The sequence below is a fragment of the Lonchura striata genome, chromosome 1, assembly GCF_046129695.1.
Source record: "Lonchura striata isolate bLonStr1 chromosome 1, bLonStr1.mat, whole genome shotgun sequence".
In the NCBI taxonomy this organism is placed as follows: domain Eukaryota; kingdom Metazoa; phylum Chordata; class Aves; order Passeriformes; family Estrildidae; genus Lonchura; species Lonchura striata.
The window spans coordinates 123,032,324-123,056,123 of record NC_134603.1 but is presented as its reverse complement, the minus strand read 5'-3'; the positions used below and the strand labels follow the sequence as shown (position 1 = coordinate 123,056,123).

The window sequence follows — 23,800 nt, the reverse complement described above, 5'->3', positions numbered from 1 at the left end:
ATCTCACCTCTTCAATGCCCATCTACTACTTTTTCATTTTCCAGTAGATGAAGTCAGTAATTTAAAGAGCTCAGAAATGGTTTGCAGAGAGCTAATTCATTTGACATTCTGGAACAGATAACATCCCAGCTACACTGCTGAAAATCTGGGGCCTTTTCTTTTATATTTCTGGGATTTATTCAGAATTCACACCACTGTAGCTAAGATAGATTCTGCCTTTTGCATGAGTGAATTCATTCTATTGCGAGATTTACAGAGGATTTCCCCCTGAACTTTAAATGAATCTTGGTTTGAGCAGGTGCACAGCGTTTGTCACTATATCGCTTTTCAAATCTAAAGACTTCTCTGCTGTGCCTTTAAATATAAAAAAGACAAAGCTGATTTAAACCAGCACAAGCTGTGTGTGCCATTTTAATGAGTAGGATCTATCTTGACCTCTGATCAAGAACATTATGAGTTCTTCCTTTCTCCTCCCATGAAGAAAAGCAAACCCGAACATCCTTGCCAATTATTTTTGTGACCAGAAAGCATACATTTAAGTATGCAATGAATAACCATGAGCAAATAGCTTACTGCAGTGGGAACCAATGTTGCTAGTGTCACCGAAAGTTCATGGTAATTCCAAGGATTTCTCATAAAAATTCAGCTTCACACTTTGTCCCGTGTGAGACTTGCAGTTTGTATTTCATAGAAACAGTTTTATGAGAGCACTTCTTATGTTCAGAACTTTGATTTCCCATATACTGCGACAGTTTGCTTGATAAAAAAAGTGAATTATTAATATTATGTGAATTTTGGGTTAACACTAAAGCACATTTATGAATTTGTCAGACTTCTTCCCTCTATGCCCATGGATGCGCATAGCAGGGACAATGTTCCAACAGCTGATACTCATTGCTGATCTAAAGTCCTATCAAGTCATTAAAAAGAAAATATTCTTCCTTCATATAAAGAACAGGAAATAAATGCTTGGGGCAATGAAATACAAAGCAGTGAAATAACAGCAGCCACGCAAGTCTTTGGTCAAGAAGCTGTAGCAGGACTCTCTCAGCTGAGAGCTGGCTCTGCAAACTCCAGCAACAAATGCCAGACACTGAACCATCCAGACACACTAAGCCAGGGTCTTTGCTTGCTTGCTTGTTTTGCTGGGTGGAGACTCAGAGGATAGAAAGCGGTTTTCAGCCTTTGTAAAAAGTCCATGGAGATTAATTGCTTACATTTTCAAAAATACTTTTACCATTCATGTCCACAAAGATGACGTTGACACGACTGAAGAAACCCCAGAGAGGTTTAACAGAGGACTGTGCAGTGCTACAGACACTGGCATTTTAGACAGCAAGTGCCATTCCAGTGTTTGGGATTAAGCACCTAAATACAACAAGCACAAGGTTCACCTCAGGGAAGGCCAGAGCCTTTCTCCAGCACATGGGGTATGAGCATCTGCAGTTGAGATTTTGCTCTTCTTCCAGTAAATATTCCTGATCCTCATTTCTGGGCAAGGAGAGGCAATTCTGTTCTCAAAGCCAACTGCACGCTCAGAACTTTGCTGTCACTGGTGGGAGCTGATTGAGATGGTTACGGTTTGTCAAATAGGCACTTGCCAGGGCTGACAGAGCCTCCATCCCTCTTCATGATCACAACAGAGCTGTGAAAATAGCAATTAGGACTTCCCACTGCCATGGCCCTGTGCCAGGCGGGGTGGGGGCTCAGGGCTGTCCCGCTGGCCACTGCCAGCCCTGTGCAGAGTGTCCTGCAGGCTCTGCGGGCTGCGGCTGCTGCTGCCAGCATCCTCCTCTTCCCATGACACCAGTCAGAGCAGGATTTGGCCAGAACAATGTCTTCTGGAGAAACCACCCTTCCTTTTCTCTTTTCCAGTCCTCTCCTAGCTCAGATCGAGTATCAAGCACTAAATAATGAGCTGTTAGGATGTATTACTGCCCAGAAGAACTAATTTTCTATTGTCTCTGGCTGAAGCAAGGCTCAGCTAATGAATAAGCACCAAGAGAATTTTAAAAATTTACCTCATGTAATGATGTGAACATGGATTCAAATACAAAGAAGAGTATGTTTTTTATAATTTTTAGGCACAAGGCATTTGAAAGCACTAGAGAAAAGAAGTTAGGCAATCCCTCCCCCCAACAAAACTTTTCTGTGTTTGCATCATTTGAAGAGTAGCTCTCAGACCACACTTTCAGATCTCCACTGCTATACCAAAGGAGGGAACGTTTAAGTATCTAAGGTTAAGGGTAGGTGTTTCTGGACATCCTTTCCCCTCTCCCAGTCAAATGGCAACTGCAACTTGCAGTCACAGAGACAGTCTGAAAGATCCTTCCCAATACGTCAATTCCAACATTTCACACTAACTGCAGTTTTCATTTTGGTGCTCTCAGTGTAAGCTCATGATGAATTGTAAGTGACTGAAAATATATCCCATTACAAGGTTTGGATTCACTGTGGAAAGCATGCAAACACCCCTACAGGTAAAACATACATCTGAATACATTGTATTTTGGTATATAATGATTTTGGCTATATAGGAAATAACTCTAAAATGTTGGAAGTTAAGCTGAAATGATAAAGGTACAAAATAAACATAAAATGTTATATTTAAAGTGCTATTAGTGACATTAGTGCTATATATTATTTTTCAGTGTCAGCAAAATGGAGAACTATTTACACATGAAATCTGCTTTCCATTTTGGGCTACTAGAGAAACAGAACTAACATACTCAGGTTAAAAAAAAAAGTCCTCCAGAGCCAATACTGGGGTTGGTGGAGCAGCTGGATTGTATCTGGCCTTAGGAGCAACTGTGTGCCATTTTCTTTCTTGATATATCTGTATCTTGATACTGGTATAGCAAAGAACAGCCTTTAAAACTAAAGCACTGTAAATCCTAATCCAAATCTTATAAATCCCCTTGCACACCTATATAAGCAGATATGTTACAAGTTATTAGATGTATAAAGGCAAACAAAACATACATGTAATAAGATAAATAAATTTAAAAAAAAATCCACCACTTCCAATTACTTGTGGAAAAGTAACTAATCACAAAAACATGCATGTAAAGAACTGATTCTGGAAAAAAACAGTCAACTGATACCATGGCATGTGTTTTGTAGAGCAAGGCTTTCTGAGAACGCTGCAGAGGTGCTAAAGCAAATTGTTATAATGTCACTGCACAATGTGCTGTTGAGGTTTTATGGTCACACTGCGCCAATAGTCTCGGGAAGTTATTTTGCATTCTTATATAAACTTTTCCCCCCAATCCTGTTTTCCACAAAAAAGAGCTTTCAATAATGTACAATCTTGTGTTTATACACAGTACAGGAAAAACATGATAAATCCAAGAACACAATCTCTACTTTAAACATATTTAAAAACTAGATTTCTACAACTTCATGTAAACAAGAATAAGCTGTTAAACACTCACCAAAAAAGAACATAACCTTCCTGTAATTAAATGGCAGTGTTTTACATGGCACTTTTTAAAAATCATGAAAATAAAAAAAGTAAATAAATAAATCAATCCAGCAGCCCCCTCCCAATCTGAGGCTTAACCTGCAAAGTAATGTAACAGTAATAAAACCTATGCCAGCTGGAATCCTTTCTTTTTCTGGCTTTGGCATGAGAAGCAAGAGCAGGTATATGTTTGAAGAAAAACAAAGTAGGACATTTTCCACCTTTAGTCACAGGATGTTAATTGAACTCTGGCAAATGTTTAAAGATATTCTCAAAATGTTCAGAAAAGAATTAAAACCAGTTGGGGCTGAGAAAAAGAAACAATCTATCCTTCCCCCCCTCCCTTTTCTCCCCTCAAACATCTGTTCCAAACTTATACTCCAAAAACCACAGCGAAGAACAGTAATAATTAATGTTATTTTGGCTTTTTAGTTGCTAGGCCTGCATTCCGAGGTTAGAAATACAAAAATACAAGTTCAGGGCACTATTACTGTACTTAAGGACTCTCCTGATGCACGTAACAAAACTGCAGTTTTTCTTTTCTCTTCTTTACCCCATTTTATAAAGAAAGAGAAGAAAAAAATAGAAACGGTACCAGGAAACAGTATCATGTTGAAGATAAAGGATTACAACAAAAAGTACCTACATAAATGAACTACACTTTACGAAGCTATGAAAATACATTTGAGACATGTTTTATACATGCTTTACAGCTGTACAAAAGCTATCCAGCCACTTACGGTGCAGGCCATAAAACCCTGCTAATGCACACGGTCCCCCCGCACCCCAATGCCGCGCCCTGCTCCACCAGCCTGCAAATCCTGCAGGGATGCTCTGAGCTCCCCCTCCCCGAGGCAGGGCCAGCACTGTGCAGGTACAGCCTGCACTGCACAAGGAGTGCTGCTGCTTTCAGCAGGGTCTGGCTGGGCAGGGATTTCCAAGGTGCTCCTGTGTGCATGGGCTGCAGCATCCCGCCAGCCCCGGCGCAGCACGGAGGACCAGGGTGCGGAGGAGCTGTGGAGATGCACGACAACTCAGTGCTTTTCCAGCAGCTTTGGGCTGAGGAAATTCCATGTTTAGGAGGCCCAAGAGGGCTACAAATCCCTGACCAGCAACAAGGGAGGCAAGGGCAGATTCTGCACTTCAATGCACTGTAGAGCTGGGAGGATTTAATCTGCATGAATATTCACTGACCATTTCTCTCTGCTTTTGAAGCTCTGACCAGGTAGATTTAGGAAACACCATCAGCCTGATTCGAGAGCTAGCCCTAAGACTCAGAATCACCAGTAAGAGCTAAAGTGGCTGTTGACTATTGAGCAAGAATGAGGGCTTTTGTCATTTTAATGACACAAAAAAATATACAGGAAAGATCTGTTGTGTTTTTTTATTCATCCTACTTTGTGTTTCTCAGAAAGAAATTAACCCAAGCATAAGAGCACATTTGGTGGAGAATCATGTCTCCTCTCATTTTTACAGACCAAGATTCTGATACAATAAAGTGTGCACTGTGCCTGTTACGCTGTCACAAACCTTTCTTTGAGGCTGTCATTGCTTCAATCAGGTCTATAAAACGTATGTTAGCAGGTGTGAGTTGTTTCAGGTGACATATCACTGGGCTGAAATCAGAGTAGTTTTCAAATTGCTGTTTTCCATTGCTCCTTGGCTTCTTGCAGCCTTTGACATTAGAAGCATTTGTGCTCAGAAATTGTGAATGGCACTGTCTGACCATATATGAAAAACCTTTCAAGAGGGAGACTATGCTAGCAAGGACAAAGCACCAGCCTTCATCTTCAGCAAGAATGAGGGTGGTGTCTTCCACCTGCCAGGCCACAAGTGTTAAAAAGACAAGAGGATCTTGTGGGTTTTAGGAGTCAGCAAATGTTTCATGATTTTTAGTTCACTTTGAAATACACAAAAGTTACAAAGAACTCTGTTTTTCCTAAAATGTCACATACTTTTGAGAATCTTGTACTGGCTAACATCAACTCATGATACACCATTTCCCCTGCGAAGTAAACCTCTCTGGGTTATAAGTCATTGAGTGTGAAGTGGTATGTTAGTCCTTGCTTTTTATTACTTCTGATTTGCTCTGGCCATAATGCAAGGAAAACTCAAACATTTGCTTAAGTTTCATCATCTCCAGCACACTGAAGTGCCGCCTAAATGAGTCTGGCTTTTTTTCTGCTAAGCCATAACACTGCTGTCAGTGTGCAGACACGCAGCACCAGTGGACATGGAGCAATTTTTTCAGTCCTCGAGGTCCTACAGTGGTAAAGATAAATCCCATTTAATGTGACAGTGTACTATATATATATATACATACAAAAGTATATATATATATACATACAAAAGTATATATATGCATATACATATATATACACCTAAATTTAAATAAACACCTAAAAGCTCCAGCGGCTACTACTGTTTCTAACTTGGAGAAAAACATTTGTGTTTTCAGCTAGGATTTTCAAGATAGCAGATTAGTAAATAAATAACTAAATAAAAAACCTTTCACCATTTGGCCCTCTCAGTATAAACACACAAACATGAATGCCATTGTTACCCAGAACTCCTGAAGTAATTTTTTGAGTGTCACACTATTCCTAAGTTAAACCAGTTATGCCACAATCTGTGAAAGGCAGACACAATGAGCTTTCTATAAAATGCATATTTTTTACATATTTAGAGGAAGATAGGTCTGTGTGTGACAGATGTGCTTGTACACAAAAAATCCCTATCCTATCACAAATTAATACAGAGATAATCTTTACTTTTAAGCTTATTGTACATTTTTTGTTCTTGACACTGTTAAAAATGGTTTGCCAGGGTAGACTATTACGATGGGGATTATAAAATAGTTCCTGTGCTTGGAAGTACTTTAAATCTACAAGCCATGTTTCTATTGCTGCTTTGTAGCTCAAACCCCAAAACTAGTGATGATTTTATGAGTTGCTGTAGTCTAGACAACTCGGTTACTTTTCAATTAAATTGTTCCTTGGGGAGACTACTGTGAAAATTCCCATACAATTAATTACAGGTATGTGCAATTAAAATACAATTCTACAGCACAGTAGCTTTACAATTGCTGGTGCAATTTATGTCTGTATCAAACAAGAATGCTCTGAAGGGGCTGGGAAGACAAAGTACAACACACAGGAGATTACATCTAAAGCTGTCTGTAGTGAATGAGATGAAATAAAAGGCAGTGTTAAATTTTTGTCCGCCTTTTCTTTTGGTCAAATTCAGAATTCTACTAGAACGCAAAATCTGACAACTGAACTAATCTTCCCAGAACATATTTTTATAGCAAACTGGGCTCAACACATTTTTACTGCCAAGTTAAAGAGCAAATTAGAAATTTAATGAAAATGCACCCATAAAGCAGGAAAATGAAGAAAAGAAGAAAATGCAGCAAAAAGATGAGAGAAATGATGATTTTAAAAGTCAACACGTATTTCCCCTCCCAGCAAAACCCCATTTTCCCCCCATCTGATATTTTCATATTAGTCCTACTTTCTTCCATATACACTTAAAAATGTCCTTTTAACTCTAAAAGCAATTTAAATGGTTAGAAGCAACACTTTCAAATAATAACATTCTGTGAATGTATAGGCCTTTTTGTACTTAAGTTATAAGTTAGTTTAGGATGGAGTTAAACAAAAGACTAAGCAGGGGAGGTAACCATAGCATATGTTTCTATGCAAACCATAGAAAATATTAGATCCAGTAGAATCCCCTTGATTTTGCTCCATCTTCACAAGTTTACAGGCTTGGATCAGTGGAAATATCATAGGGGTCATGTCAGCTTGTCTTGCACAGCCCTGGATAAATCCTCCAGGACCTGCACCCCAAAGCTGCAGGACTATGAAAGAACTGCAATCATGGATTTGCAGCCCTGTAGTCTTTGCAGCCTTAACCAACACTCCTCATTCACCTGGTCCACATGCACTGAAAGAGGTGGACTTGAGGGGTCCCAAACACCCTGTAAAACAAACCAGATCACATCTGTAAGGCAAACAGGGCTGGGGTTTGTGAGTCTTTACAACTCCAGTTTTGCCTGGGAGATAAAAAAAAGACACCAGGCCCTCCCTTGTAAGAGACACAGCCATGGAAGTGGGCTGATCCCATCCTTCCTCCTGTTAGGGCTCAGCCAAACTGCAGAGCAGGCACCCAGGTGATTGCACAGCTAGAGGTCAAAAAACATGCAGGTTTGACCAAGTTAATGTCTTGGTCTTCAGGATAATTTCAAGTTGTTTGATTTGGAACTACAAGCTAGTCCAAGACGTGACAACACTGTTGCTGCGCCACAATATGGAATTATCTCTGCTCTGCAGATCCTCCAAACCTAAGTCTCAGTATGCTTTAGGAACGTAATTTGTTTGGTTTAGTCACTGAGTAACCAGGTTAATACACAGTCTTGTCTCTCTAAGGAAGCCAGTCACCTGACAGCTGATGACTGCTAAGAAAGAAAAAAGAAATCAGTTTCTGAGGCACTTAGCTGAGCACAGTGATGAACAATTGAACATTTTTTCACTTTGGATTACTGAAGAAAGAGCTAAATATGTACAAATTTAAAGTCTGGCTCCCTAAAATTAAAATGTGACATCTAGCTCTGAAAAAACATCTTTTAGCTGTGAGAACAAATCCCATCTGTTCTAAGAAAACCGCTATAGGAAATAATTGCACTTTTACTTACTATTTTTCATTGTTATTAGAAACCTTCTATTCTAGCTCTACTCCTTAAAGTGGAAACTGGAAACTACTACAGATTTCTCTTTATATTCATGCTTAGTCATGGCCTCAGCTAAAAGCTCATGTTAAAATCTCATACCATATCTAAGCACACACATATACTATAGTTAAATCATACATTGATCAACTGTTTTGCACAATGTCATTCTTTTTTTATATTATTATTTTTTACAAGGACACCCATAAGGCTCTGTTGGAACAGGTGCCTCAGATTGCTAAATACTGGTTAATTATATGTACAATATTAGTTACTGTGCAGGATTAATCTATGGCCCCAAACCTGCAATTAGATGGAACCATTTTGGCTCCAATAAAGAAAGTTCTCTTCTGTCATCTAGACAGAAATGTGAAAATTTGGCAACAGTGAAGCAAAGCACCTCAGAAGGAAATGCTGTCAGGGACCACAATTCATTTTCCACAAGATATTTTAGCATACCTTGCAGGTCTGAAATATCAAATGTATTCAAACATTCATTATGCTGGAGAACTGAATTTGGTCTTCATTTTGTGAAGTATGCCTTACTTATTTGCCCATAGTATTTATCCAAAAGTAAGTCCATATATCTAATTTTTAATAAAAACATAGCATAAAACTTCTTCAGTCTCTGAACAGGCAACTGAACAAGTAGAAAGTTCAGAACAAGTAATGAGATGGTTCCTCAGACATCTGAAAGTCTGTTTTTTCAAGCTGCAACAGAGCTTGGTTGATTAGTGCTTTACTATGCTGGACACCCTGTAAGTCAAACATACAAAAATGTAACACCTTCAGCCCACTTCTCAACAATTTAATACAACAGCCCTGGGATTTCATTTAATATTTCTACTTTTCATATTTTTTTTCATTTACATCTGCATGATACTAGGCTACTTTAACATGAAATGTAATAATTAAATTTAAGCATTTACAGTATGCTAACACAGGTGAAGAATTTTTGAAGTGAATGACTAAAGCTTGGTTTTCGTGACTACATAAATTCTTGAGCTTGCAGCTCTGCAAGTGGTGAATACTCCATTCCAGTCTGACAAAGCACTTGTTATGTGCTCCAAGTCAGGCAGCATTTACTTCCTTAGTATTAGGTGCTAAACATTAATCATGTACTTGAAGCGCACGTGACCTGAATTTGTAGTGTGATTTCCAAAATGCCATCAATGTGTAGTTGTTCCCACTCCTCTGTCCTCCTAAGTCTAATTTCAAGCTCCCTTAAGATTTAATCAAGGAATATTTTCCAGTGCACTTTGCTTAAAAAAATAAACTCACCACAAAAGAGCAGTATCTCTCTAGCTGTAGCAATATTTGAGTAAATCTTCATTGCCCAAAGAGAAAGCTGTTGCAGATTATCAACTGAGTAGCAGATTGAATGGTTCATAGTCTACTCTGATTCAACCTAACATGGAGTTCAGAAATGCCACCTGCTGACAGCAGCCAAACAGATTCTGCTATAAATAGCAGTTCTGCAACAAATTCACCTTAATTCAGCTACATATTAATAGCACACCCATCAACACAAAAAAGCTTTGAGCACCTAATTCCTCCTCCTGTAAGTTTTCAATTAATTTGTGGGGGGAACAGCCCTGTTATTTTACATTTCTGCTGTTCACTCTAAACTCACAAAGTAGTTCAGCTGAGCAGATTTCTTTTTCTTGCTGGATTCTGTTTAGTGTGCTGTTCCAGCACTCTGTGCAACAGCTGTCTGTGCCATATGATTACTTCATTGTTGAAAGCCTGACATATGGAAACTCTACTGAAATGTTAGCTGCTTTGATACCTATGAAGAGGAATGAGCTTTTACATTACAACAACGCATTTTTTCAACAACTTAAAGTAAAAAAAAATTAAACACACATTTAGAATCTAAACCATATTAGTTTCCAGCATATGCCTGTTACTCTATTTCAATGCCCAATTCCAAAGGCTGGTTACTATTGTGGTTTTGGTTGCTATTACCAGCAGACAATGGGTGGTTTTCTTTCAGCTTTTGCATTCTTGGAAAAGAAAAGGGAACAGATTCAAGAGGAGACCCGTGGGATTCCTTCATGAGTTATCCATGAAGGCAAATGCTATACAGCAGAATTACAGGAATGGCATCTCATATCATGGAGGTAACAGAACAGGAGATAACCAGGCTTATTGGGAAAAGTCCGTAACTGCCACACAGTGTTTTGCTTCCCAAAATCAAAGCTTCCACAACAGACGGCTCCTTAATGGACCAGAAGAAAAGTGGATCCTTACAGATCAATTTCTGAGTCCCAACTGCCTTTGGTGGGTAGAGAAAGGAGCTCCTTTCTTGTAATATGAAGACTTTCCTCCCCTGTAAATTAGTCACCCATAGAGGGAACAATCATGCTCTAAATTATTTCATCAGCAACACAGAAGAAGCTGTAATTTTTTGGTCACTGTTTTGCCAGTAGTAGTATTTGAATACTGAACAAAATCCATCTGAATCAGCGAAGATACTAATACTCTGAGTTTTTAAGATCTATTAATTTTATTAAGCAATAATTTATAGGTACCTTTAAGAAATTATTCAGTCTTAGGAGATATTCCATAATGATGTAAATGAGATATGATTCTCTTTAATTTAGTTACCTAAACCTGAATCAAACACAAATATATTTGAAATTATTGCAAACATTTAAGAATGCAATCACTCTAGGTATAAAAAGTACTCTTAACTACACTAGGCTCTGAAAATAAGACACCAGAGGAAGACTGATTTTTTTTCTTTTGATTGAAAATTAATTGAATTTCACTTTCTGTTACAGAATGACATATTACATTAGGTTGTGTTTCTCCACTAGTATGATTTATCAGACAAAAATGGGCCCATTTCATCCAGTGTCTTCTGGCTGAAATAGTGAAGCTTTAGGATTACAGATAAAGCTACAAAGCAAACCTGATTTCACTTCTAGTATATGCTCTATATATCTAAAAAAACCACTCCTTTATTATAAATCTACCCAAGCATCATTCAGATAGTATCCTCAGATGGTAAATGTAGTAATTTCTACATCAACAGTAATAATTTGATAGCCTCAGTAATATTTTTTTCAAGACTCATTGCTGAATTTTTAGGCATATTTGATTAAAAATATCACTGTTTAGATGTTAGACTTCCTAAAGGTTAAGGCAAATCCTACAAAGCATTTTTTTTAACTCCTGATTAAAATGATTTATTGCTTTCAAGTTTTACCAGAAAGGAAAAAGAAACCTTGAAAATGGAAAAGTTAAGCTTATTTTCTGTGGGTAGAAAACAGGGTTACATATAATAGATACTGAGACTGGACTGGTGGAAATTTCAAGGAAGTCTGACATTTATGAAAGGTAAAAACTTTCAAATGCAATCAATCAAAAATGACTGAACAAATATGACTCCCCAGAAAGGCATTTATTCTAATTAATAAGACAAACCAATAGTTAGTCACCTACTCAAATGGCAGCTGTAAATCAAAATGGGACTTGCCAACTCTCTCATGGGGTCAGCCTATGACCACCCATGAAAACTGCACTCTTTCATCTCCTTCCCAAGTGGAAGGGCTGAGAAATGGCCACAGCTGTTCCAGGCAACCACAGCATCCTCAACACTTTGTGCCAGGACTGGCTGCCATCCACTGCCCCAAATGATCAGGCAGTAAATAGGTCTATAAACCTATTCGAACTGCATAAATGTTATAACTTGTAATCTATATAAAATAAAAAATAAACAGGAAAGGATGTCTGAGAGCCAGCTTCTTCAGCGCAAAATGAAATGCTAAGTATGAGGTTTCCAGATACTCCAGCTTTTCTTTCTTTTTTTTTTTCTTCTTTTTTTTTTTTTTGTGCAGAGGAAGGTGGGAGGGCACTAGACTGAGGGCTGAACTATTAAAAAGCCAGTAGGTGGTATTAAACTCTTGCTTCAGAATTTATAGGAAGGCAAAAAATTCACTCCAGGCTGAAATTTACTATTGCTGGCCTGGAATAATTAAAAAAAAAAAAAAAAGTCATAAATATAAAGGAAAATAATAAGCAAACGCAAAACAGTGGTTTCAGATGATTTTTGGCATTTCTACAATGCAGAAGTGGCTTTTTTTTTTTTTTTTTAGTGAGATCATCACTATGAATTACTTTTCTAACTAAAATTTGGAACAGGTTATTTTACTAATTAATTCCCAATAAGTTACTATCACTAGATCTCTTTTAAAGCTTTTCAGTATGAAGAGATATCACAGCTTTCAAAGGAATGTCAATGCTCTGACTTCCACTCAAAAGCCAGGAAGTTAGGAGTGGAAATTTCATCTGTGAGCCACACAGATGTATGAAAACATTCAAAAAATTAACAACGTATGTTAAGATGCAATGCCAGTCCCATTTTTATCCATAACTAGACTTCATTAGTTTTGTGGGTTTAAAATTGACATTTAAAAATAAAAGCAACATAACTTTTTGTGACTTAATTGACTGCTTCTTAAATAAAGAGATATTTCAGTATTTGCAGACTGTTAACATCTTTCCAAAATAAGCTGTGTGCTGGTGTTACTTTGCTCTATTTCCCTATCACCCTAAGGAGCCTTTATTCCTGATGGAAGCCATTTCTTTTGCTAAATCCTGCCTGTGAACTCTAACAAGATCATTTAAGCCCTACTAAACAAAGCCTCCTGGGAGATGCTATTGTTAAATAAAAACTGGAGCAAAATTTTAAAGTGAACTTTCTGCAACCATTAGAGGATGCAGGTCTCGAGAAGAAAACTCGTTACAGGAGGGGGAACAAAAAGCCAAATGTAAGTCAAAAGCATATGACACCCACTCCAAGGGAACAGAGGGGAGGTATAGAAAATTAACTACTGCATTTCTACTTCCCACCAAAAGCACAAATAGGCCATTTCAGAGCACTAAGAATCAGAAGATAAATACATATCTACCTCATTACCTGAGAAGAGCCTTAAAAGCACACTTCTTTGCTGAATATTTCTGCTTCTCTATGAATTATCTCCTTTACCAAGGAGCAGGAGGTGCCTACATGTGCACATGCAACATTTGCAGGGGTGTCAGTCTGGACACTGCTCAGCTCTGTCTGAGAACGAGGCCCCACAGTCTTTTGGCACGGATTTTTACTGTAAAACGTAACAAACACTCTCTGCAGCCAAAACACCTTGAACTGCTTCTGAGCGTGCTTCACAGTCTGGGTGGGTTTGAGTCTGGTCAATACACAGATGAGAGGTCATTGTAAGAAACTGCACTCTGTTACAGCACTAGCTTAAAACCATCGGGAAGTGGCAAGACATCGCTGCGAGGACGTGCACCAACGGGATCGGGATCCAGGCAGCTCCTGGCTTCACCCAGGCCAACACTAACACCCCTAGGGAAGCCAAGCAAGCAGCATACCAAAAGGGAGGACAGTACATGGAAAAGGGAACTCAAAAGATTAGTGTGGTTTTTGCTTTCTATGTTGAACGAGAATGACAAGAAGCTGTATGTGACCGACACTCTGCTGAGGAACATGTGCTCCATGTCACCTCACCAGCCTGTAGGGCATGGTTCCTCTCTGGCATCTGAAGTGGCACCACCTTGTGTAGTGACAGTAATTCCAGGCACACTGCTGAACCCTCACAAGCTATCCAACAACTGAGACAGGAGATAATAAAAGGGAAACAGCCATTCTGAGAATTTCAACAATGAACTGGGTCAAAGCAATGCCATTTTATTTTTGACAAAGTATAGGTCTAAAGGAAGATGAGGACAAGGATTTTATTTGGATTATAACAAATACTGGGCATAAGGCAACCTAAAGGAAAATAGCCTCTTGGTTTTCTCAAGTCACAACAACATACATGCTTACCTGCATTCAAAGACAAATTAACAAGAGTTTTCTCAGAGTACAAATCAAACAGGACTGCACGGAAGGAATACAGCAATATTCTTCATTCTCACTGGATGCAGTGGAGGGTATGCCTGCAGGGCTTTAGAGCTGCCTAGGCACTGTGAGGCTGAAATGTAGGACAATTTACATACTCTAAATTGTTTCCCTGAAACAGATCTTGCCTAACTACCCTTGGTTACACCACCTTGCTAGTCAACTACCATATATACTTGCACTTGATATTTGCATTGGCTAATAAAAGACATGGGAGCTGCATATCTAAAGTTAGTCTGCAACCCCTACTGGGCTGCCTTATCCAGGCAGTGCATCCACAGAAACTCAGCCATGGCATGACTCTGAGCACCTCATCTACCTAGGTTAGAAAAAATCCTATACTAAGTAAACTCTGGGAAAAAAACTATAGTGATCAGAAAGAGCTCAATGCTTACTTACTCCAGAAAAACTTTTAAGATGAGAAAAATGGAATTTCTGGGCTGAGGATCATGAAACGCAATGCAGTAAAATTACTATTAACATAGTAATTTTAAAGAAGTCTTAAAGGAAGAATATATGTTTTTTGCTACTAGGATGTTACAAACCCTAGCTTTGGAACAGGGGTCCAAAAGGGAACTTGGAACAGAGGGTGCAGAAAGTGGAAGCCAGTATTATTTATAACCTGGTAGGCAAGACTTGCAGAAATGCAGCCATAACAAGCTGATTCTCTTAACTGCAGGTAAAACAACATTCTGACTAACTTTAAAAGTTTGAAAAATATACAAATAATGAAAGTATTTTGGTAGACATGTGTTGAGTTTTTTTCTTTAGTATTTGATGGAACATGTTTCAAAGAGTACATCACTAACCAACATTACTGATGGATGTACAAAGTTATACTACCTGACCACATCATGAATTAGCCTTCTCAGAAGGAGCTGTACAAAATGTAAACAGAAGAGAGAAGAAACTCCTTGCCATCTGCTGTAGGATGTCAAGGAAATGAATCAGTTAATTTCAAACAGGAGATAATTAAAAAAATCTAAAATTTTCTGAATTATATTAGGACTTTCATAATTTAGCTTTTCTCAACATGCTTTCCTTTTTCATAACCAGGGACATACTGAACAAGCACTTCATTTTACAACTTGCAGACAGAACATCTCAAGGACTGCTACAATTTTTCCATTTAATCATTAATACCAAGACATGAAATAGCCTATATAAAAATCATGTGGTGTAACACTTTTTCAGGGCAGTGATTGCTTGAGTGATTTCCTTCTGAGGAGAATATATTTGAACCTATTTATTACAGAATAGAATAGCCCTATTTTATGCATTAAGCTTTTTAGAAGAAAATCCTGGTATTTAGTCTGAAGTCTACCAGAATTATCTGACAAGATCTCTACCTAAATTAAATCAGACTGATTTAGGCCAAGAGATCTGGTTCAGGATTGCAAGCAATTTTCAGTTACTCTAATCACTGCAAAGAAAAAAAAAAAAAAAAAAAAGAAAGAAAAAAAAAAATCCCAGGACTTTTATACCCTGGAAGACCACTGGAATATTAGCTTTTAAAGGAAATATAGATCCCTTTTTTCCTTTATTTCTTTTCATGAACATAGTTTCCAAATGAAAGGCATTTCTACATGATGACAGCAGAACATTCCTCCCTGACCACTTACTATGAATTCCACTTTCCCCCCACCAAAAAAACGGGGAGGGGAACGGAAAGGGGGAAGATACCGACCACTTTTTAAAAATCTTTAACTGTACCATAGGCAGAGTTCTTCTACTGATACATAAGGGGTCTTTTGCACATTTGGCCTGTCTGGTAAGGTTTGTTTCTTCATATAATAATTTCAGCTGCAACATTTAAAGTTCGTGTCCTTCTCTGCTTTAGCAAAGGATTTGGAAACAAATGCCCAATCACATTTTAGGGACTGCAGACCAAATGTAAAATAGCACAGAGCTTTTCTGTTTTATTTTTCAGGGCTCTTCTTACCAATGCTTCAGTATGTCTCCTGTTCTCCAAATGCCACAGAGCAAAACTGCTCCCTTTGTTTGGGATTAATTAAAGCGTAGGTGCTTACCTGTAGGAGTACTACTGCGAAATGAAGAGGAGGGAGTGATTGGAGGGGTGACTGGAGGAGTAAGGCTTCCACTGCTGTGGCGAGGTGGAGTAGATACATTCCCACGGGACACTGTGCTTGACAAAGTCAAAGAGAGTTTTGGCTGAATCTTTTTCTTCAAAGACTCCTGCTCACGTCGAGCTGCATCAGTCATAAATCTAGAACAAGGACAATCACAAGGATGAGAGCTTTGAACCACTGTTCACCAGCAAGCTTCAGATAAAGTATTTTTTTACCCTCAGTGACCCAATGGAGTTCCAAACTCAGCCATGATAAGTTCCTCTGAATACAAACTTCTCCATACAGAGCTTTATGTGTTCAGCATCTGGGCCATTTCCTTCTGATTTCAATAAAACTTACATTGGATACTTGCACCATGTGCAAACACACAAGATTTTTAAACTCCAACCAGAGCTCAGTTTTACAAACAGCAATATAATGATTGTACTCAGTCTTTTACAGTAACTACATTCATTCTGTGAAAAAGTAGCTGAGAAAAATGTCAGCAGCAAATGACCTTCAATCTGAAGGTCAAAGGGATAGAATTAATTACTTTGTGTAGATACATAATTTTCAATGGGATAATCACATTCTTTTACTAAGCGTATTAGACAATGTTGCCTGGCATAAAAGATGTCTAATTAAAAAGAGTTCCCAGCTCTTGAAAACCAAGTGAGGTCCTTCTGTAGAGCTCTGTACAGGCTGCTGAAGGCCTTACACAACTGAAGGCTCATCTCTGTGGGGTGCTGAGAAGGAATCCCACCAGAATGATGCAAGGTGGGTACCACACACAGTGCGGTAATTCCAGCAGCGCAACTTTCTGCATGGGGTATCCCATCTGGAATAAAAAGTGCTTTTTTTCACTTTCATTCTGATTTCTTTCAAAAAGGAACAATTGAACTGAAAAAGACCACTTTTATTCCAAGTATACACAAAGAGTTACACCAGAAGACCTGATGCTGCTTTATGCTGACATTCAAAGCATCGCTTTGTACTGAATCTCACTTGAAAAGACTGGGGTTCCCCCACAACAAGTCAGATCTCTCAGACTGCATGACTTCCCATTCAATAGACATTTTAATCCTCTGTCTTTCCCTCCACTACATATGGATATACATTAATAATTATGGATATCTTGAAGGACTCCTAAGACAGGCTAAAGTAAATCACCTTGTCAGTACAGCCCTTTATCCTTGAAGCTGAAGTACAAACAAGACCTGCCAGTGAACAAAAATAATATGCACTAACACATGATACAGAATAAAAAGTTAAGTTACACCCAGGCATTTGTTTGACCATAGTCTCAAAACACCATGGCATTAAATTTTAGGTACCATTAGAGCAATAAAGATGCATCCTGTCTGTCCACACCATGAAGTCATTAATAAGTGGATCTTTGCCATGATAAGTAACATCAACACACAAGTATTAATAAACAGGTATGTGATATGACAGCTTATCTTCTTTGAATGAAGACAACAATACATCATGTCAAGCCCAGATGTGGCATTTTTATGAAGCTAATATTTAAAATGCACATATTCAGAGTAACAGTTGAGTGTTAAATTTCTCTTCTTCAACCAAGACTGCAGATGATACTGACAAAACAGTCCTCAAATGGAAGTCTAAATTTCATTCAAGAAAATATAAGCAAAAGGATCTTAATAAAGTGGTCATTCGGTACACATTTGCTTTCCTCTAACTAGGAAATGTCTAATTCACTATTTTTCCAATTTGTACTATGATGTATGTTTGCTTCTGGATGGGAAGCCTTATTCCTTAAGAAAATGTTATGGTAACATTATAAATCCTTGAAAACTTGGAAGATAACTTCAACTGTGAGATATTAAAAGCAGAAGCATGAAAGTTGCTCTTTAGTGAACTCAGCCACAAATAACAATGTTAAAATAATATTGAATTATAACCACTCTGGTTGAAGTCCATAAAAATCAGGAAAATGTGAAGTTATAACTGAAACTTCTCCCTGTCCTCTTAACTCATTCCCATTTGGGCTAAGCATATAAAGTATATTCCAAAATGTCATTTGTTGTCTACACTGTGAACCTGAGAGAAATGGAAGGCAGAGTCTGTTGAGAACTTCAGTTTCCAATATTTCGTGTATGGAATTAACCATTCCAGATCCAAACAGTCCCAGACATGTTTGGTGAAGCACTGGCAGTGTGGTGGGTTTGAAAATAAAACTTGTCTAAATGGATTAAAAGAAGATATTTTTCAGTATTTTAACTGAAATGCACTATTATACATGTGTCCAACTAGAGCAGTGTTCTTCAAAGTTTAAAATATAAGCATTGTAACGATGGATATAGAATGACATTTCCAGCTAAGTCTTTAATTTTCATGTTGAAAGTCTATTATGGTTGCAACATCAAGTGTTCATGAAAAAAACACACTGGAATTAGGGTTGAATGCTGGTCTCTAAATTACATGCCTGCATACAATTTTCCCTGCCTCATATAAATGCACAAGATGTCTGGGAAACAGGAAATTAACTGTAACTAAAAAAGGCTGCTGTAAGCCCACTTAGGTTAAATCCCATCGTTTTGATAGTCTGTCTCACCATCTTCAGTAACATCTCTTTGTTAAGCAAAACTACCTGTGCTACTTTCAAATTATTATCTACATAACCCTGCCCCTCTAGTTCCATCACTGCACATTTCAGTCACCTTTTCTGTTGCAATGATTTTGTTTACACCTCGTAATCCTCTCTCCCTCAAACCAATACATCATATAGGTGCAGTGAAACAAGGAGGATCATTCAGCTCCCAGCCATTCATTGACCCTGTTTTGAAAGGCATGGGGTTTGTGCACTTTCTTGCCAACAGTTCATAACGAGGCAGGAGCAAACTCTTTCTAAAGAAATCTCTTCTACACCCGTTTTTTCTTTCCTCACCCTTTCAACCTCCCTAATTATTCAAGTCCCTGCTCCAAGAATGTAGGTGCAGTGACTTCTGAATCAAGTGCTTGCAGCAATTTTAATAAATATGAGCAAAATATAGTTTTCTCCCCTCTTTTCATTCCCTGGAATGGTTCAAATATTTTTATTGAAACTTTCCCAAGTAATTCAGCCTGAAGGAGACACCCAGCATGGAAAATTTCAGCCCAAACAGATGAACGTTGGCAACATAAGCAGCTGAAACAGTCTTATAATGGAAAGTGTTGCACAACCTTTCATATAGGTGGCAATATAATATGAACAGCATTAGCTCTTGTTACTGACACAAAAAGCTAAGGCTATGCTCAAATTAAAAAAAAAAAAACAAACATTTTCCAAACAAACCTTTTCCAGTGTTTCTAAGACTTGTCACCTCCAAAAGTTCTGGAGTCAAAAATGACCAGAACATAGTCTTAGAGATTTCCTTATGCTGTTAGCGTGCACTGCCTCATCATCAAGCCCGTGTGTGACTCATGCAATGTTGTCAGAGTTAGTTTATCATAAACCCTATGCTACACACAATGCAAAGGCAGTGTAACAGCTCTGGACTCATACACCCATACACTAAGGGTAAGGGTTATAAAGATGGGCTGCAGATAAACTGAAAGGAAAAAAAAGAACCCAGAGTTCTTCAGAACGCGTATTCCCAATAGCTCTCATCAGAGTATGAACCGCCCTTTCCTGCTCTTTCTCCCTGCCAAATCTTGGCTGATGCAGGAAGTCAGCTGCTTGGGCCAGCCCTGTTTCCACATCCACAGACATTCACACTGACAGTGAAGAAGAAACATCACAGCTACCTGTTTGGATCTGAATATGAATTTGCTACATTCCTAGTCTCTAAAACATGTACCAACAGAAGATGGGTCACCGTCACAAGTACACTGTTCTCCAGTTACTGCATGCTGGAAGAGAAGGGAGGGGGATGATTTGGAGTTTGCATAACAAACAATTACTATCTTTTTGAATTACCACACAGAGACTGAAGCCCAGGATTGCTCCTCAACACTGTCCAGCTGCACACAAACTTAAAAAAAATGTACAGCGCTACCTGACCGTAACAAATATAGCCTGTCCTGTGCTATAGCATTCTCAACTAGTACTAGCCCACAACGGGAAAGACAGCAGAAGAGAATTAGTTCTGACCTTTTCTCATTACCAGATAATTATGGAAAGACATTTATAGTAGCATTCAAGTCATATTCATGTTTGCCTGATTTGGCTAACCTGCCCTGGGAAAGCCTGTCACCTTTACCAGAGCATGACAACATGCTGAGCTTCCATCACTTGCATTTCAGCAGACTCCTCCTCAGCCTGACACTTGCTTAACTTCAAGATTGACTGGAAAGAGGAGAAAAAAAATCCATGGTGTTCTATTACAGATTTGTGCTGCCTTGTGGTAGTATCATATTTAGATAAAAAGTGGTCAGATTTACTTGACAGATGGGGCACACACTAGCTTGCTACCTACTAAATTACATACATACATGAAAGCCACACATTAATTATCTTGCTATTCTTTACACCCACCAGACCAATGTCCTTGCTGTGTCTGTTTTCTCCCCGTAATCTTTTCCCACTCAAGAAGTTTATGCTATTCTTTGTCTGTGCTGTACCAAGAGAAATAATGAGGTGGGGTGGTAATTTTAGTTTTCAGTCTTCCTCATCACATTAGCAGTGTTTAGAAAAAAAAAAAGGCTAGGATGGAAAGTACTTATTATTGTATGGTATCTTAAAACATCAGGAGATCTCTGCTTTGAAAAGGGATCAGGAAAATCCACTTCTCAAGGGATGACCCTGTTTCAGTAAGACAGGACTCGATGGACTCCTCAAGTCAGGAGCTGTCCCCCAAACATTTTACTTTCTCTTTTCTTGTAAAGGCAGCAATGTGGTTTGACTTAACCAATGCCAGAAAGAAGAGACAATTACCAAGAAATCTGGTGAAATCTAAATGGGGGGAGTTCAGCAATTTGTTCACAGACAAGTTCTTAGACTTGGGCTGCCTTGTGTCCTGGAAAGGCTTTTCTCAGTTGAACCAGAACAACACTGAGCCAAAACAATCAATATCCCCAGTAATGTCCGGTTAGACCATCCATTAATTCAAATAATTAGAGGAACACCCTGGAGTACTTTCACGTATCATTCTTTGTAGTGTGGGGAAACAGAAGAATTCCATAGCTCTTTATAGACTTTCTGCTTCACAGAAGCTAGCAACAAACTTTTTTCTTTAGAGCTCTTTCATTATAGATTTAGAAAAACCCTAAAAGAAACATCAGTGTAAAAAATACCCATTAAAACCATGCATAATGCCCCACATGCCTTCACACTATTTAGATTACAGATTATTTGCATAGTGCCAAAGTACATGATTCATACAAAATCCCCTTTGGATAGTCTTGCTTTTCTCTGATTTCACCAAAAAAAAAAAAAAAAGAAAAAAAAAAGAAAAAAAAAAAAGAAAAGAATAAATGGGGAAAAAACAGCCCAAAATAATAACAGATCATTAAAGGGCATTTCTAAGTTTCTGGAAATAACTCTTCCAGCCCACTATTTATGGCAGAAACACCTCACATCTGTGTAGGACTTCAGTGTGCTCATTCACTGATATCAGGTGTTAGAAGGGAATTCAGTGTTCATTCTCAGTGCCAGTCGTATTCAGACTCACCTATTGAAACCTTTTCCTATGTCCTAAATAAGGAATATTTATGACAAACTGATGAGCATCTTAGACAGACAGGACAGAATCAGATTTCTTTTTATTATTAGCCTTAGGGATAATTCATCGCTAGTACAATTCTTTCATTTCCATTATTCAACCAGTTCTCTCAAGATGTAAAACTGTTACTGCCATGAAGTCAACTATAGAGTAATATATATTTTTCTGAATATTTGCATCTTCAGCCAATGTAGTAGAGATTATTAGGTTGCACATGTACCTTAAAAAATTTAAATTGCATTTCTGCCTCTTCCCTGAAATACTCAAACACATTCAATCACACTCATTCTGTCAGTAGATTCAAGGCTGAAACCTTAGAAAATCTGCTAAATATGAGCAAGAGTTCAGTGGGTTTACTTTAGTTGTCTGCTCTTCACACATTCTTAAAAGATACAATAAGACACAATAAAATATTCATAAAGGAGGCATTTTGTGTTTCGAGTGTGGAAATTGATTAAGAAGATTGAGTAATTTAATATCTAAATGTGTAAATGGAGATTATGGACTGCGTTATGCAAAATAATCTATTACCACTCAAACAGAACCATCCCAAATCATGTAATTGCCTAAAGCATGTGTTTTCTCACTGTTAATCAATACAAGGCAGTGTTAAAAGCAATAGCAAGAAATTTAGTATCTCTTTTGATTTTGGGAATACACAAAAGCATCAGTGTGAATTACACTTCATACTTCAGTTAACAGAAATACCAAACACTAAACACAAGCCTTGGCTTTCCATTTTGTAATTATTTACTGTATATATGACATATATACTATATATGTCATATATTGAATGCTTATGATATTAAATATATGGATTTTAATATTTTCTCTTTGGAAAGAAGTTATTTTTCATTTTTTTTTCTTTATTCTGTTTTCTTTCTCTTCTCTTTTATTCTGCTTACATTTATTTTCCATCTTCTTTTCAAGAAGCACCAAAATAATATTTAATTTAAAATTAAAACCAACCAAACATGAATCAGTGTTGTATGTCCAGCCCATCACAAAAACAGCTGTATACTTTAAATTCAAGTGTAGGAATTATTTTTTGGGTTTTATTTTTTAGATTACATGGTACTTTTGCCTTTTCCTTCTTGAATTTAGGTAATAAAGCAAATAAAAAAATGAGGGCTGCCTTTTATTTTATATTCTTTTTAAATTGTCAGAAAAAATGCACACTGGATAGATAACATTAGAACTGTAACATAGTCAGGGCTGATGCAGTCTTATTTTAGACATTTAATTCATAATAAAAATTCATTACTTATTCCCTCGACTGATGATGGGCACTCAAGGAGTAGCCCACGCTGTCTTTTCTGATGTTCTTAAAATAAAAAATGACATTTCAGTGTTTAAAAGGAAAAAAAAAATTAGAGCTCACCAAAATTCAAGAGATCCAAAACATTAGAAGCATACTGCTAGTTCTCTTCCTTTCCCCTCCCACACCCTCCCTGTTTTATTCCACCATATCTTGAATTAAATGAGTGAGTTTCAGAAAGGAGCTACAACTTAGGTGTACCTTCAAAATTCTGTAATTTCCATTGAGTGAGAGGCAATAGCTGAGCAAAAAAGATACTTGAAGGAGGTAATTAGCAGGAAGGCAGCAACAATTTGATATAGTTTGGTGTGATATTTTCACCTCTTCTCCAAATGCAAAGAGTTTAAAAAGTCATGATAACCCTCACATTTGATGGAAAAGCTCATTATGCTGTGTTCTGCCATCAACTTATTTCTTATCAAACTCATTCCAGAGTTTTGCCATTGGTAAAAATGGAGCATTTGGATTGCGTAAAACATAGTTTCTTGCAGTTGGGGCAGATTTTTAAGATGCTGCAGCAAATTCCTGCCTTTAGCATAATGTAGTTGTTCTTATTTCAGAAATCCCCTCCCTGCACTCACTAAGTGTGTTATTGGGACATATATCAGCCTTGGCTTTGCTGGCAGTCACTAATGAAACAACCA

General features: G+C 37.8%; 1 protein-coding gene across 1 annotated transcript in view; it reads right to left on the bottom strand.

The window, feature by feature from the left end:
* Window positions 1–23,800, bottom strand: part of JAZF1 (JAZF zinc finger 1) — a 193,359-nt gene that overhangs the window by 13,126 nt on the left and 156,433 nt on the right. Inside the window, exon 3 of the mRNA XM_021538191.3 lies at window positions 16,134–16,330. Within this exon, the coding sequence (XP_021393866.1) occupies window positions 16,134–16,330 (197 nt within the window). The remainder of the gene's footprint in view (window positions 1–16,133; window positions 16,331–23,800) is intronic.